Source organism: Siphateles boraxobius, unplaced genomic scaffold, assembly GCF_051911475.1.
Source record: "Siphateles boraxobius isolate OS27281-9 unplaced genomic scaffold, OSU_SipBor_1 39, whole genome shotgun sequence".
Lineage (NCBI taxonomy): Eukaryota > Metazoa > Chordata > Actinopteri > Cypriniformes > Leuciscidae > Siphateles > Siphateles boraxobius.
In genome coordinates, this window is record NW_027509019.1 from 3,314,738 (window position 1) to 3,330,305 (window position 15,568).

A 15,568-nucleotide genomic window follows, 5' to 3' on the forward strand; every position below is an offset into this window, starting at 1 on the left:
TCTCCTGAAAAACAGAGACCTCACTTTTCAATCTAATGTAACTTTGAGCAATTGGGCATTTTTATGTTAGCATTTAAAAATTGCCTGTCGATGTAATAAAACAAAATGGCTAAGATTGCATGTATTATAACAAGCTATTATAAAAAATTGTATGTAGTGTATTTAGATGTTGTCATCTGCTACTCTTTTGTTATTTTCTCTTATAGCATTAATTTATCATATTCTATTGCTGTTGCACATATTGATGCACATAAAATCAAAACAAGTTACCTTTTGTGCCTCCTGTTCCATTTTGAACTTGACTCTTGCTCTGATGTCTGAAATATTCTCTTCTCTTGTGTAGTCCAGTTTGAATCGTGGATCAAGGAATGAAGCTACATCAAGAAGCTCCTGTGTGGTAACTATATTTGTCCTCCATATGGCCTAGGGCCCTTGACTTTATGGCCTTTGTTAGATCGGTGTCATGGTCCTTTTCAGCCAGGTTTGCTGTTTTCAGGACAGGCAAGACTGACTTCAGGTAGGATACGCCGACATATGATTCACCAGAGAGGGCATCTGTAAAGTCCTGGAGAGGATGTAGGGCATTGATAGACTCGAGGACCTCTGTGTCCTTCCAGTTAGGCAGAAAGTGACGCATTGCCAGACAGAACCTGAGACCAGGCCTGGCTCTGCTCCAATACCCTCTCAATCATCTTCTTGAGCACTCTGTGATTAAGGAATGCTCTGGCAGATTAAAATGTTTTTGTTCCTCACTCAGTGCATTTTTCTTTTTCTAGCTGTGTGAAAAATGGCCAAGCAGCTGCTTACAAACTCCTGTTGCCCGTTTTACCCTTGCATCATCCTTCAAAGCATTTTCTGCAAAAAAGCAGATAATTAAGTTATACAAACAATTTGTCTCAAAGTGATTATATTCAAACAATAACATCTAAAAGACAAAAGGAAATTAAAGATATTGGTAACACTACAATAAGGTTACAGTAGTTAACAACATCAACTAATAATGAACTGCACTTCTACAGCATTTATTAATCTTTGTTAATAATGTTCATTTCAACATTTACTAATATATTATTAAAATCATACATTTAAATAAAAAAATTATTTGTTCACATTAGTTAATGCACTGTGAACTAACAATAACAAACAATGAACAGTTGTAACTAAAGTTAACAAAGATTAATAAATACAGTAACAAATGTATTGCGCATGGTTAGGTCATCTTAGTTAATACATTACACAATGTTAACAAATGAGACCTTAATGTAAAATGTTATTATGTTACATTACTAGTTACCAATGGCAAGATGCAGCCTTTGGCCAAAACACTGAAGTCTGGTCCATTGGTTTAACACCACAGCTTTGACAATGTTTGCTGCATTAACAGTGGTTATGCAAGTCTGTCCGTATACGCAGTTGGCAAAAGAAGTGCTGATTGGGGAGAACGGAGCTGCGCTCACTCAATTGGTTAGCAAGACTGCCAACCACACCAAAAAGTCATATTTTTCATATCGCATCCACATCGCAACGTTTAAAATCGTGATTTTGATTCTGATTAATCGTTCAGCCTAGTGGCAGCTGCGCTTCATCATCCTCTTCAGAGGACAAAAGCCCACTCTCCGATGCAGCAATCGACATCCAGGGCGCCAAATGAGATTCAAGGGTACCTGACGTGAGGGACCTGTAACAACATTCGGCAACTCAACGGCACATGACGCGCTAGAGGGGTGGGAGTTTCGTGTGGAGTTCCCAATGAAGAAGCTCCCACTGTAACCCTCAGATCTCCCAGAGTGCTACCTAGACTAATGGCTCTACTACGAGAAGTGGCAGGGGGTTGGGTAGCAGCAGAGGGGACTCGTGCCTCTGTATTGAATGTATTAAGTCGCGGCAGCAATGCCTACATATATCATATATCATATCATATTTATTTCTAAAGCACATTTAAAAACAACACGAGTTGACCAAAGTGCTTGACAGGCCCAACTGTACAAAGCAATTAGATAAATACACCTTAAAAAAAACAAAAAAAAACACATATAACTAAGAACAGTTAAAAGCAGCCCAGAAGAGATAGGTCTTTAACCTAGACTTAAAACACTCGATGGAATCACATGATCTAATGTGTAAAGGTAGAGTATTCCAAAGACGCGGTGCTGCTACCTCCAAAGACCGATCTCCCTTGGTTTTTAACCGAGCTCTTGGTACATTTAAAGTAAAACTTTGCGAAGATCTAAGTGGTCTAGCCGCAACATGCTTCTGTAACAAACTCGAAATATATACAGGGGCGAGCCCATGTAGACCTTTAAAAACCATCAAAAGGACCTTGAATTGCACTCTATACTCGACGGGAAGCCAATGCAAAGAAGCCAACACCGGAGAGATGCTGGACCATTTCCTGGTGCCAGTCAACAATCTTGCCGCAGCATTCTGCACCAGTTGCAGCCGTGAAAGGAGCTTTTTAGGCAGCCCCAAATACAGAGAATTACAGTAATCTAATCTGGACGTGATGAATGCATGAATCACAGTTTCCATATCTTTGGAAGACAGGACGCCTTTTAATTTGGCAATGCCCCTCAACTGAAAAAAGCTTCCCTTGACCACCGCATTTACTTAATTATCAAATTTCATTTCAGAATCAAAAATCACTCCAAGGTTCCTCACTTGAGTGTTAACATTCGATGCCAAAGGGCCCAAGTCAAGAGCAATCTTGATTTACTGACTTTGTTGGACCAAGAATCAGCACTTCGAACTTAGATTCGTTCAACTGAAGAAAATTTGATGCCATCCACAACTTTATTTCGTTAAGACAATCAATCAAAGCTGACCATTTTGAGATGCCATTCACATGGACATGCTCTCGCAGTGAGAGCATGCCCCCTCCACAAACGCTCTCTCAGTATGCTGTTTGCCCAGGCAAGAGAGACAGCGATTATGGCTGTCAGATGAGATCAGGAAACAACCGCATCCAGAAACACATGGACAGAAAGATATCTTGAAGACGCTGACTGCCTGTGTTGCTCTACAAACTGAAGCGCCCAGGGACGAATGATACACTGAATGCACACACCACTGCACCTTCACACCAGTGGGTGTGATTTTGCATGCAAATCTCACTGGCCAATGTCCATTGGCTCATTAAGTTACCACTTGTAGGTGATTGGGCACCTATACAAGACCCGATCACGTCAGTATCGACCTAACGTCGAAAGACTGACTGAATAAGAACTTGCATTTCTTTCACCCTAATCCTTGTTTATTTTGCGTTTGGTGTGGAAGGACAAAAAAAAACAGTGAATAGTTTTCCTTTTCGTGCCATGTTTGTTGTGCAAAAATCTTTACCTTACATTTGCAAAAAAAATATTAGTTGTAAATTAAATAACAACACTGTTATGTTTTAAGTCCAATGATGATGAAGGTACAATTAACAACAGTCTTTATTAAACATAAGCCAACAACTGGAAACAGTGTGCCATGCACAAACAATACCAGATAAAAGCCCTATTTGGAAGGTAATTGTTTCTGTGATTTCATTGCCGTCCGAATCCAGAATGTCTGTGTTTTTCTCCCACCACCCACGTAAAAATCCCCGGCCGAAATTACCAGACCGTTTCACTATAATTTGCATTCATTTGAAAAATGTACACTTTTATTACTAAAATGCTGTAAAGTATTTACACGAACAATATTTCATCACCGCTCCACCTCAGCGATCAAAAAGGAGAGAGAGTACAAAAACACAAACATTTAATATGGGGAGTTATTGTGGCGCAAATTTATGATACAATTTTTAAATATGTTGACTATTATACACAACATTAAAAATATCAACCAAAAAGGTTTATTTTAACCTTGTGTAAATAAGAGGCTGCATTAACCTTTTTCCGCTAATTTCTATATTTTTAAAATAACATCCTTTTGAGAGAAAATGCAAGACAGAAAACCATTTCAAATAGGCTAGCGTATGCGCGTCTAGCTTCCTATTAAAAAAAGGAGGTGGTGGTGGTGATGGCGCAGTGGATAAGGTGGTGATGGCGCAGTGGATAAGACACATGCCTTTGGTGTGAGAGACCCGGATTCAAATCCACTGTGAGACACCAATGTCTCCCTGAGCAAGACACTTAACCCCTAGTTGCTCCAGAGGCGTGCGACCTCTGAAATATAGCAATTGTAAGTCGCTTTGGATAAAAGCGTCAGCTAAATGAGTAAATAAAAAAATAAAAATAAAAAAGGAGAGATTTACATGAATAGAACTTTATTGTCCTATATTAAATTATTATATTAAATTAAATACAAATTTATTTGAATTATTCTAAGCATATGACGTTTTAATTACAGCAGACAATAATGCTGTCAGGATTCCACCAGCTTCATCCACTCCTCCCACTCATTCACTCACTCCTCCCACTCGTACATTATCACCGGGGTACTGATCACCATCACTTGCACATCATCATTACACCTACCTTTATATTCAGCTCTTCTTCACACACTTATTGTCTGGTCTCGTCTATACATGACATTCAGGGGCCTATTTTAACGATCTAAAACGCAAGTGTCAAGCGCAAAGCGCAAGTTACTTTGTGGGCGGATCTCGGCTCTGTTGCTATTTAACCGGCAGGATATATGACTCTTGCGCTCGACGCAAATCTAATGGTGCGTTCACACCGGACGCGAATAGCGCGTCAGGCGCGAGTGATTTCAATGTTAAGTCAATGCAAAGACGCGTTACCCGCGTAAAAAATTCCTGCGGCGCAAATGAGGCGTAGAGCGCGGCGCGGTAGAATGGCGCGAATTGAGCGTATGGCACGTTAAGCGTGTTACGCGCGAATGATTTAGTTAGTGCTATTTGTGCTAATACGCGTTTGACGCGAATTCGCGTCTGCCGCCCGAGTTGAAAAATCTGAATCTGCGTCAATTCGCGCCGCGTTAACCAATCAGGAGCCTAGCTTGCTGCTGTCACGTGGTGAAGTATCTGGATGCTTCAATAAATTATTTTGTAATATGACTGGTTTTAATGCACAACAAAGGAAATATTTTATCACATAAAACTTGATTTCAATATATGAGACATATTCATTTTGTATTGAATGCTATTTATTCCATATCTAGATATATGAAATATTATTATAATGTAAAAAAGACTGCATAAGTTCGTGTCTGGACAGTGTTGTTCGAGAGAGAGAGAAAAATCACAGGACAGATTAATCACTTTTGGAGGCTGGCTCCAGTTATCATCAAAACAAAAATAAATGACAGATTAGGTGGATGAGGGCGAGGGTGATCCTCGCTCCGATGCGGGACAACAGGTCATCAAGCTGGGCGTGGGACAGGCAGAAGTACCGCTGAAAGCCGCTGTCAACCAGGCGCAGCTCCTGGAGCGAGCCAATGGTGAAACTCGCCACACTGGGTTTGCCTTCGAAGGATCTGATGGACACAAATACGGCGACGATTACCCCTACGCCGCCGTTCTGCTCTCCAGAGCAAATACAGAGGGGTGACTCTCCGATGAATGCTCGATCAACATAAAAAAGATGGCCGCCAACGGGTTTCGATTAATTTCACTTCAAACTTTTGTTTTTACGCGCGTCAGTTTCACTCTTGACACACCAATTAACACAAAGTGGTCAAGCGTCAAACTAGACGCGGTAGACGCGAATTTGACGCGCTATTCGCGTCCGGTGTGAACGCACAGTAAAAGGGGTTGGTCTGAAGTAGCTTCATTATTCATAGGTGTGGTTTGGGCGTAACTGTAAACAAACCAATTAGAGCTTTATATCACATTCCCTTTAAGAGCATGATGAACAAGGTGCTCTTGTTCCATGGCGCAATACTATTATAACGGCGCATTTACCAGGCACGCTGCAGAATTGGTTCTCAGCCGAGGAGATCAATGTTCTCGTCTGGGCCGTAAAAGAAAGAGAAGTGACATTGGGTGTCACGACAAGCACACACAAGGAATTCAGTGATCCAATAGCGGTCTTTATTTAAAGGGTAATCCGTACTCACAACAGTCCAGGCAAAGGTCAAAATCCAGAAAAGGCAATCCAATAACAAGAAGACATACACAAGGAACCGACTCGAACAGTAAACGGAAGTGTGGGGACAATAACAAGGACTCCGTGACACATACTGAAACAGACAGGGTTATATACACAGGGAATCGACAATGATAATGGGGAATTGGCTGAGTGCAATGATCAGTGATAAGGAACAGCTGAGTGCAATGATGAGACAAAGGATTGTGGGAAATGTAGTTCATAAGTGAAGGACACCGTGGGAAAGGAGGACATCTAGTGGACATCAGGGGAACACAAACCCAACACTGTGACATAACCCCCCCTCTACGGAGCGGCTACCAGACACTCCATGACAACAACAAAAAACACAGAAAACACAACACAATACAATACAAGAGGTTCAGGAGGGAGGTGGAACGGTGGAGGATCAGGGGGAGGGAAGGTGGGCCAGGTCCATGAAGGGAGACAGGAACAAGGGGTGAGGGTTTAACCGGGGACCAGGGCAAAACAAAAAATCTATCGGGCATCCAGGGGGAAACACAAAGTCTATCGGGATGCCAGGGCGAAACGCACAGTTCATCTGGAGGCCAGGGCGAGACGCAAAGTCCATCTGGCGGCCAGGGCGAAGAAGACCTCTCGGGGGGCCAGGGCGACGATGACCCCTCGGGCGGCCAGGGCGGCGAAGACCCCTCGGGCGGCCAGGGCGGCGAAGACCCCTCGGGCGGTCAGGGCGGAGCAGACACCGGCTCAGGAACAGCAGACACCGGCTCAGGAACAGCAGACACCGGCTCAGGAACAGCAGACACCGGCTCAGGAACAGCAGACACCGGCTCAGTAACAGCAGACACCGGCTCAGGAACAGCAGACACCGGCTCAGGAACAGCAGACACCGGCTCAGGAACAGCCACAAGAACTGTAATAGTCACTAAAACAGACACAACCACAGAAACAAACACTGGCTCTGGAACTGGCTCTAGCTCTGGAACAGGCACTGGCTCTGGAACAGGCACTGGCTCTGGAACAGGCATTGGCTCAGCCTCCGGCTCTGGAATAGGCATTGGCTCAGCCTCCGGCTCTGGAACAGGCATAGGCTCTGGAACAAGCATTGGCTCTGCCTCCGGCTCTGGAACAGGCATAGGCTCTGGAACAGGCATTGGCTCTGGAACAGGCATTGGCTCTGCCTCCGGCTCTGGAACGGGCAATGGCTTTGCCTCCGGCTCTGGAACAGCAGACACTAGCTCCGGCTCTGGAACAGCAGACATGGGCATGTCCAGGATCCGAACCAGACGCTCCAGATAGTCCAGATCCAAGAAGGCAGACGGCACTGGCTCTGCCTCGGGCTCTGGAACGGATACTGGCTCTGCCTCCGGCTCTGGAACCGGCAATGGCTCTGCCTCCGGCTCTGGAACCGGCAATGGCTCTGCCTCCGGCTCTGGAACCGGCAATGGCTCTGCCTCCGGCTCTGGAACCGGCAATGGCTCTGCCTCCGGCTCTGGAACCGGCAATGGTTCTGCCTCCGGCTCTGGAACCGGCAATGGTTCTGCCTCCGGCTCTGGAACCGGCAATGGTTCTGCCTCCGGCTCTGGAACGGCCATTGGCTCTGCCTCCGGCTCTGGAACGGCTATTGGCTCTGCCTCCGGCTCTGGAACGGCCATTGGCTCTGCCTCCGGCTCCGGCTCTGGAACAGCAGACACTGGTTTCGGCTCTGGAACAGCAGACACGGGCATGTCCAGGATTCGAGCCAGACGCTCCAGATAGTCCAGGTCGAGGAAGGCGGACGGAACGTGAACAGTCTCTCGCTGGGCAGACGGAACGTGAACAGTCTCTGACTGGGCAGACGGAACGTGAACATTCTCTGACTGGGCAGACGGGACGTGAACAGGCTCTCGACCACCTCCTCCACTGCGACCTCCACGGGTCCCGCGAAACTTGACTAATCGGGTCCCCTTAAAAAATTCCCTTCTCTCCCGCTCGGTGGCTGGGGAAGAGATATTTAGAAACATACCGCTGGATCTTGTGACGACGGAGTCCTTCTGTCACGACAAGCACACACAAGGAATTCAGTGATCCAATAGCGGTCTTTATTTAAAGGGTAATCCGTACTCACAACAGTCCAGGCAAAGGTCAAAATCCAGAAAAGGCAATCCAATAACAAGAAGACATACACAAGGAACCGACTCGAACAGTAAACAGAAGTGTGGGGACAATAACAAGGACTCCGTGACACATACTGAAACAGACAGGGTTATATACACAGGGAATCGACAATGATAATGGGGAATTGGCTGAGTGCAATGATCAGTGATAAGGAACAGCTGAGTGCAATGATGAGACAAAGGATCGTGGGAAATGTAGTTCATAAGTGAAGGACACCGTGGGAAAGGAGGACATCTAGTGGACATCAGGGGAACACAAACCCAACACTGTGACATTGGGGATGGGACAAACCCACCCAAATTGGCTTCGGTTAAACATGCATATAAATAATTTGGGTAAATGTGTAAGCTTTATGCCTATTTTTCCTATCGTCATGGACACAACAATGTTTTCCCTCGTGTTTTAATATTTTTCATTATAATAATGTATCATTTGCAAAAAGGAAAATGCATCTGTGTAGATGAGAGAATCATCTACAGTGTATGCGTGTTGTTCACACTCTGTATTATGGCCAAGCATGCGCGCTTAAAATAGCATCTGAATGTACGCGCAACGCGCCACTGACTTTAGACTACTTTTTTTTCTGGTCAGTGGCGCAATTGTTTTCTGGAAATGCAAAATATCATCAGGGATTGTTTGCGCCAGAACACGCCTCCTCTCATTCCCTAGTTTGCCGGCGTGTGTCTGTGGAGGGAAAAGTCCGCTTTGCGCGGGTGCAAAATACGAATGATACATGGGTCGGTGTACAAAGTCAATTGCGCTGGGTGCAAGATAGGGCCCTCAGACTCACCATCACTTGCACATCATCATTACACCTCCCTTTATATTCAGCTCCCCTTCACACACTCATTGTCTGGTCTCGTCTATACATGACATTCAGACTCACCTGCAACTTACCCGCTACTTACCTGTCTCCCGTTGGACTCTCTTTAACCCCTTGCCTTCAAGTACCATCATCTGCCTGCATCCGTCCATGTTATCTGCATACTGCATCTGCAACAGAGGATCTTATTATCCTTCAGCTAAGTTACCAACTGATTATCATCTGTTTGCATACTCACCATATCTCCGTCTGCTTCTGCAAAACCTGTTAATAAACAATATTCACTTACCACCAGTCTGACTCCTGTTCCATCAGTGACAGAAGACCAGACCGAACATGCAGAACCCAGTGGAGCCTGAGGAGAATCCATCACGCGATTCATTCGCGGAACTCGTTCAAGCTGTTCGCCAGTCTCTACTTCATTCTCCACCTTCTAATCCACCCACCATTCCCGAAGATATCCTTCACTCCGCACTTCAGCGTTCACTTCCGCAAACATCCACTGCTTCGTCAGCTGCCTCTGCGAGTCCCATGGCCCGACCAGCGACATTCACCGGAGAGGCGGAGGACTGCAGCGGTTTCCTGCTTCAAACTTCACTCTACTTTCATATGCAAGCTCATCAGTTTTTGAATAATTCAGCCCGAGTAGCCTTTGTTATCTCCCTGTTATCCGGCTGAGCGCTCCAATAGGCACAATTAAAGGCATGTTTGAGCGTTTCGTCCTGGGACTGTTCCAGAGGTAAATCATTGCACTCTGAGAGGATTCTCCTTTCAAGAGCACTCCGTTCAACCTGGCTCATCACCCATTGGTCCCGGCTCAGCTTCTCCCACCTGACTGACCGCCCCCTTCCCCCGCTCCCCTTCCTTCCAAGAGACATCCGCACATAAATATCCCAATAAGATACTAAAACCTGGCCAATTTGTCCACAAAATTAGCGGATGACGGAGGTGCGGGCTAACCGCCACCTCTATTATTATGCTTCTGGCCCCAGAAATTGAATAGCCACCGAGATTAAGGGGAGTAATTCACCACATCCCTGTGTACCAAACTTTAACCATGCGGCTCTTATCCAATGCCTCCAGATGAATCAGGCTTTGATGAATGGAGGTTTGGTCAAATCCTGAATCCACCAAAGCCTGATACGTATTCCCTTTGATACTCACAGGTATCTGATACAGGCCAGCTTGATCGGAGGCGGCCTGCGGAGTGTCCGGGACCTGGATCAGTGTCCCCACCTCCATCACTGGACACCGATCGGTCCACCTAGCGGTGCTGGTTGTCAGGCCCACCCCCCTGGGCGGCGCTGTGGGACCCGCTGTCAGTTCCGCCGTTGGCCGACTCCTCCATCGAGGTGTCGGGCGGGGCGTGAAACCCCCTCGGGCCCTAGGGAGTGGGACAGGTTTAGAAGGGGAAGGAGTGGGGAAAAACACAGGGGAAGAGAGAGAGAGAAAGAAAAGCTGGACGTCGGACTGTGGCACTAGGCCCACTGCGCGGTCTTCTTTGGAAGCCACACCACAAACTGCTCCAGCACCACGTTGTTGATGACCTCCTCGACGTTGCTTCCCCGGCCATTAGCCATTTGCAGCAGGAGTCCCAGAGCTGTTACGCCATCACATCGGCCGTTTTCTCCGAGGTCCAGTGATCTGAACCTCTGTCGATGCTGTTCTGGACTTCAGCCGACCCGCTGCAGGATGACGCGCTTCAGGTCTTCAAAGACTAGGAGGTTCTGGACTGGTAATTGTTGTGCCATCTGTGCCTCTCCGGAGAGCAGAGGAATCAGCCGCAATGACCAGTCCCCCGTTGCTCACCCACAGGCCTCAGTGGACCTGTCAAACAGGTCCAGGAAAGCCTCTGGGTGATCGTGTTGTCCCATTTGGTTGAGAGGCACGTGAGTGGGGGCAGTTGGACTGGCCCGCACCTCCCGGTCAAGATGGTTCCGGAACAGCTCGCGGTCTTCATGGTGAAGACTCGCGAGCGAACTGATGACGTCCACAAACGGCGAAATCGACAGAGACTGCACATCCAGTCTCTCCACGCCAATTACTGCAACAAGACACAGGTGTTCGTCATTTGCACTTGACCTACTTACGCACCGCTCGTCTCCTTTCTCTCTCTCCTGTTACAGACCTCATGGAACCACGCCCCCCTCGCCACAGAATGTATCACTGCTGTGACTTAAATTTCACTTGAAGTCACTATGCAGTTCATATTTTTTGGAATATTGCTATGTTTATTATAAAATATATGTCCATGCACATCTTTTTTAATTCATGTGATTTAATCTTAAAACAAAAACATTACGGACATTACGGCATACGGACATCTTTACAAGTGGTTATAAGAATTACACAAATCAACAAATATAAAATGTTGTCATCATGAAAAATGAAAGGTTCCTTACAACAGACTCAAGGATGATATGTTTTCACAGCCTTTGTGTTCAAAGGATATGACATTTTCTTAAAGGAAGTAAAAAGGGACTTTATATCAGAGGAGAACATACTAAAATTGGGATTACAGTAAATGTTTCTGGCTTTGTGACGAAGAAAATTACCCAGAAGACAAAATAATACTGTAGAAAAAGAATGCATATGTGTGCGGTTACGAAGTGACATCGCCAACTACTTGTCTGGCCTGCATAATACAGCGTTATTAGTCGTTTTCACAGATCCGTGTAAATGTGGATCATTTTGATAACGTCATCTGTATAAAGAGAATTTTTTTGCACATCGTTGTCGTGTAAACGTACACTTAGGGTGATCCACAGACATTGGAGTCCCAACATGGTTTATAATACTAACCAGTAAAACTTTTACTTGAAGAGATTTTAAGTTGGCATTAAATGGAAGTTGCAATATTCTTCTCTTCCCTATTGTGACATAAATCTGAGTGAAACGCTTCTGAAACCAGAAAAAATGTTGGTGGAACTTGTATCCATAAAGATTTGGTTTGATGGTTGTGGTTTGCTATTGTGGATGGTTGTGGTTTGCTATTGGTGAATATCATGTGAGGGACAGGTTGCCCCGCCCTCGTCATCAGAGAAGAGAAGAGATGTCGCTGCACAAGAAAAGGAAAGTTATTTTGATTAAAGACTAGTAGGGAAAATTAATTAAAATTAAATAAATGATGTGCATGGATACATCATTAATAATAAATACTACAATATTCCAAAACAAATGGTATCTTTGAGACTTGACTTGGACTAGTGACAAGAGATTTTGACTCAAATTCTACATCAAAGACTTCTGTGAACATGCTGGAGTAACATTTAACATTAAATAGCTTAACAAAGGGCTGTTGTGCATTGAACCAAAGGTTTAGGGTGTTCTGGCTATTAGTGAGATGATCTCAGCTGATCAACCATGCGTCTGGCTTGCACATAACCTTTGTGGGAAAATACAGCCATGCATCATGTGGCAAGCTATAAATAACCCAAACACTGACATTTCAATGCATTTTTATTTTTTCTGTCTTCACAGGCAGAACTTAGTGAGCAGGTGGGACTTCTGGACTTTTGGAGAGTTATGATGTTCATCACCTTTGCAGAGCGAGTAGTAACTGTGTCAGATGAGAGGGTGCAAGTGGAAGATGAGATGTTTGATGGTGTAGAGGTGATTGTGTATCAGCCCACCCAGCAAGAAGAAACTGGAGAGCTGAGAAGAGCCATCATTTACCTGCATGGAGGTGGATGGTGTCTTGGCAGCTCCCGTGAGTATTATTAACCACACACTCTTGTATAATGGAATGTTTTAGCTTTCATATCTTAAGAGTAAGGTAAATGTATTTCTATTCAAGTCATTTAAGTACTCAGGGATTTAAAGTTATCCTGTTGAGGCGACATATGTCTTGGATTGTATGAGATCAGCGCAGATCAGAGTCAGAAATTAAGTTTAATATCAAATACTCATTATAAATGCAGGGGAAAAACCTTATATACATTGACGAGAATGAGACTGAGGTAAGAACACAGGCACTAAATACATGGAGCTAACAAAGAAACTTGATGAAATAATTATTGAACAGGTGGAGACGAATTAACAAATTAACAACAGGGGAACTAAGGCAGAACTAGGGGCCTGTTTACACGACAATGATTTCTACTAAATACGTAAAACATTTTAAGCGTTTTGGCCGTTCATTTACATGACAAGAGCGTTTAGGGAACCTGAAAACACAAAGCTTTAAATGTGGGTTTCAAAGTGCAAGTTTTTGAAAACGGTCTCCATGTAAACAACAAAAATGCAAAACTCTGAAGACAATGACGTCATGCACATGTGTATTACGTGTTCAGTCTATAGTGTTTCATCACCATCTAATGGCCTGGCAGCAGAATACAGCTTTTTTAGTTGCTTTCGTGGATCTGTGTGAGTGGAGACCGTTTTGACAATGGTGTCATCCTTATGCATTTTTAAGCAGATCTTTGTCGTGTAAACGTACCCTAAAAGCACAATGAAAACACAGGAATGACCAGAGATGTTACACTGTCATTAACTACTTCAGTGATGAAAACATTCCTTTCTCTTCATTATACAATTTATTTACAGTTTGAATGACTTTTGTTTTTCATGCTGCTAAGATAATCAATGTGAAATCTTGCTTTTGTAATGCGTAAACACAATCTAACTGTTGATTATTTGTATAACTAAGAAATTGTGTAAAATAATGCAATATCAGTTGTATTTCATAAATTAAAATCCGCTTTAAAACCGCACAACCTGTAGAAAAGCTGCTCTAAAACATCTATTAAAATGCTATTGATCTCGTATATTAAAATAAAGTGATGGATAAAGGAATATGACCTAGCCTGGAAAAGGTTAACATCCAGAAGATATTTGCTTTAATCCCTGGGTACTACTTCACCTGCTTAGTTAAATAAAAGTCAAAAAGTTTTTTTCTTTCTCACCATAGGTATGGGCCCATATGATCTCCTAGCCAGGCACATGGTTACAGAACTCAACGCAGTTATTGTATCTGTAGAGTAAGTATCTAATGTTATATTACAGCCACTAAATCCTCAACTCAATAAATATCATCTGTAACCCAGTTTGTAATAAAATAGTAATATTTCGTAATAGAATTCCTTCAAATTTCCTTTTTTTTAAGCAGGTCCTTTTAGTAGCTTTATATGAATATGCAAAAAATATGATGGCCAACAAATGGTTATTTTCAGCAACATTAGTTGAAACCATCATGTATTCTTCTCAACAGTGATGGGAGGGCCACTACTTTTCCACAAGCTGGTTTCCTTTCAGATCGGATAACTGTTCTATTTCCAATACCTATAATTTTTATACGTTATGCTTTCCAGAAAAAGACATCAGTGACATACATTCTGCCCTCTTTATGAAACCCTCAGCAGACAGTTCTCAGCATGTCAGACATGCCCTAAAGATTTTTCTCAGTTCCAAGGAAGGGAGGAAGGTTGTAAAGGCCGGGACTTCCCTTGTTATAGACCATAGAAGCTTGGGTATCTTCTACTATTGGAAGATATCAGCTTAGAGAGTGGCACCACTATAGTGTTTATCAGTGTTTCTCAACTGGTGGGTCACAAGACCGTTTTGAGTGGGCCACGGAGTTTGCAGTAAAAGAAACAACAACATTGTACTTCGTATGTTAGTTGCGAAGGATATGCATGCAGGTACAGCATGATGTTTATTCTATTCATCAGGAGCAGTGTCTATATGTTTCAGTAACCGTTTGTGTTAGTATTGTGTATTTACCATGATAACTGTTGTTCCCTCAACCCCAAAATTAATTTGAACATGCATACTGAGGTCCCAAGCAAATGGAACACTAATCAACATTATGGTGACTTCAAAACAATTACAGTGGTAAAGAATAGATTTATAAGAGTGGCATGATTAACGACAACATTATAATGTGAAATCACAATAAAACAAGAGCAGTAAATTAATGTGATGTCAGCTTCATTCTGCTGTTGATTTAAAGTCATTTGTATGTAAATGACCCAGCATGCATTGATTTCACTGTAATTTTTTTTTTACTAATGTAATTATTTGTAAAATAATACTCTTTAATCCTGTAAGATATCCTTTGTGTAAGATATAATTGAAACAAATGCAACTCTACAGTTCCTGTTAGAAATGTTGGAGTAAACAATTAGATGCTTTGTTTACAGACAAGACCTAGGCCCCATCCACACTACTACGTTTTAGTTTAGAAACGCAGACCTTTTGCTACGTTTGCACCTCCCATCCAGACTAAAACGGCAAAAACGAAGACCTAAAACGGAGAAGTTTAGAAACGCTGCCGACCCCGTTTTGCGTTGTGAATCTCCGGAGGGCGTTTTAGTGAAGACGGCTCAAAACGGAGGACTTTAGAAACGATGACGCAGAGGCTCACGCTCGGCTCTATGGGTGTCATCATACAACAGAAGAAAACATACAACAGCCTGGACTACCAGTTACGTTAGTGCAAGTCAATTCTGCATTTTACAATGCTATAACTGCCTATAAGCGCCGGAGGCAAGCTATTATTCCAGCGATCTGTGACAATTCCCGTGTGCAGCGGCGGTATCTACCGTACATGGAAAGTCGGTTTTGGGTTAAGCCG

At 43.8% G+C, this 15,568-nt stretch overlaps 1 protein-coding gene across 1 annotated transcript in view; it reads left to right on the forward strand.

Annotated features, from left to right (window-relative positions):
- The window catches only part of aadac (arylacetamide deacetylase), a 42,781-nt gene that overhangs the window by 13,396 nt on the left and 13,817 nt on the right, over positions 1-15,568 (forward strand). The window contains exons 2-3 of the mRNA XM_077197336.1: positions 12,475-12,703; positions 13,904-13,973. Of these exons, the coding sequence (XP_077053451.1) occupies positions 12,475-12,703; positions 13,904-13,973 (299 nt within the window). The remainder of the gene's footprint in view (positions 1-12,474; positions 12,704-13,903; positions 13,974-15,568) is intronic.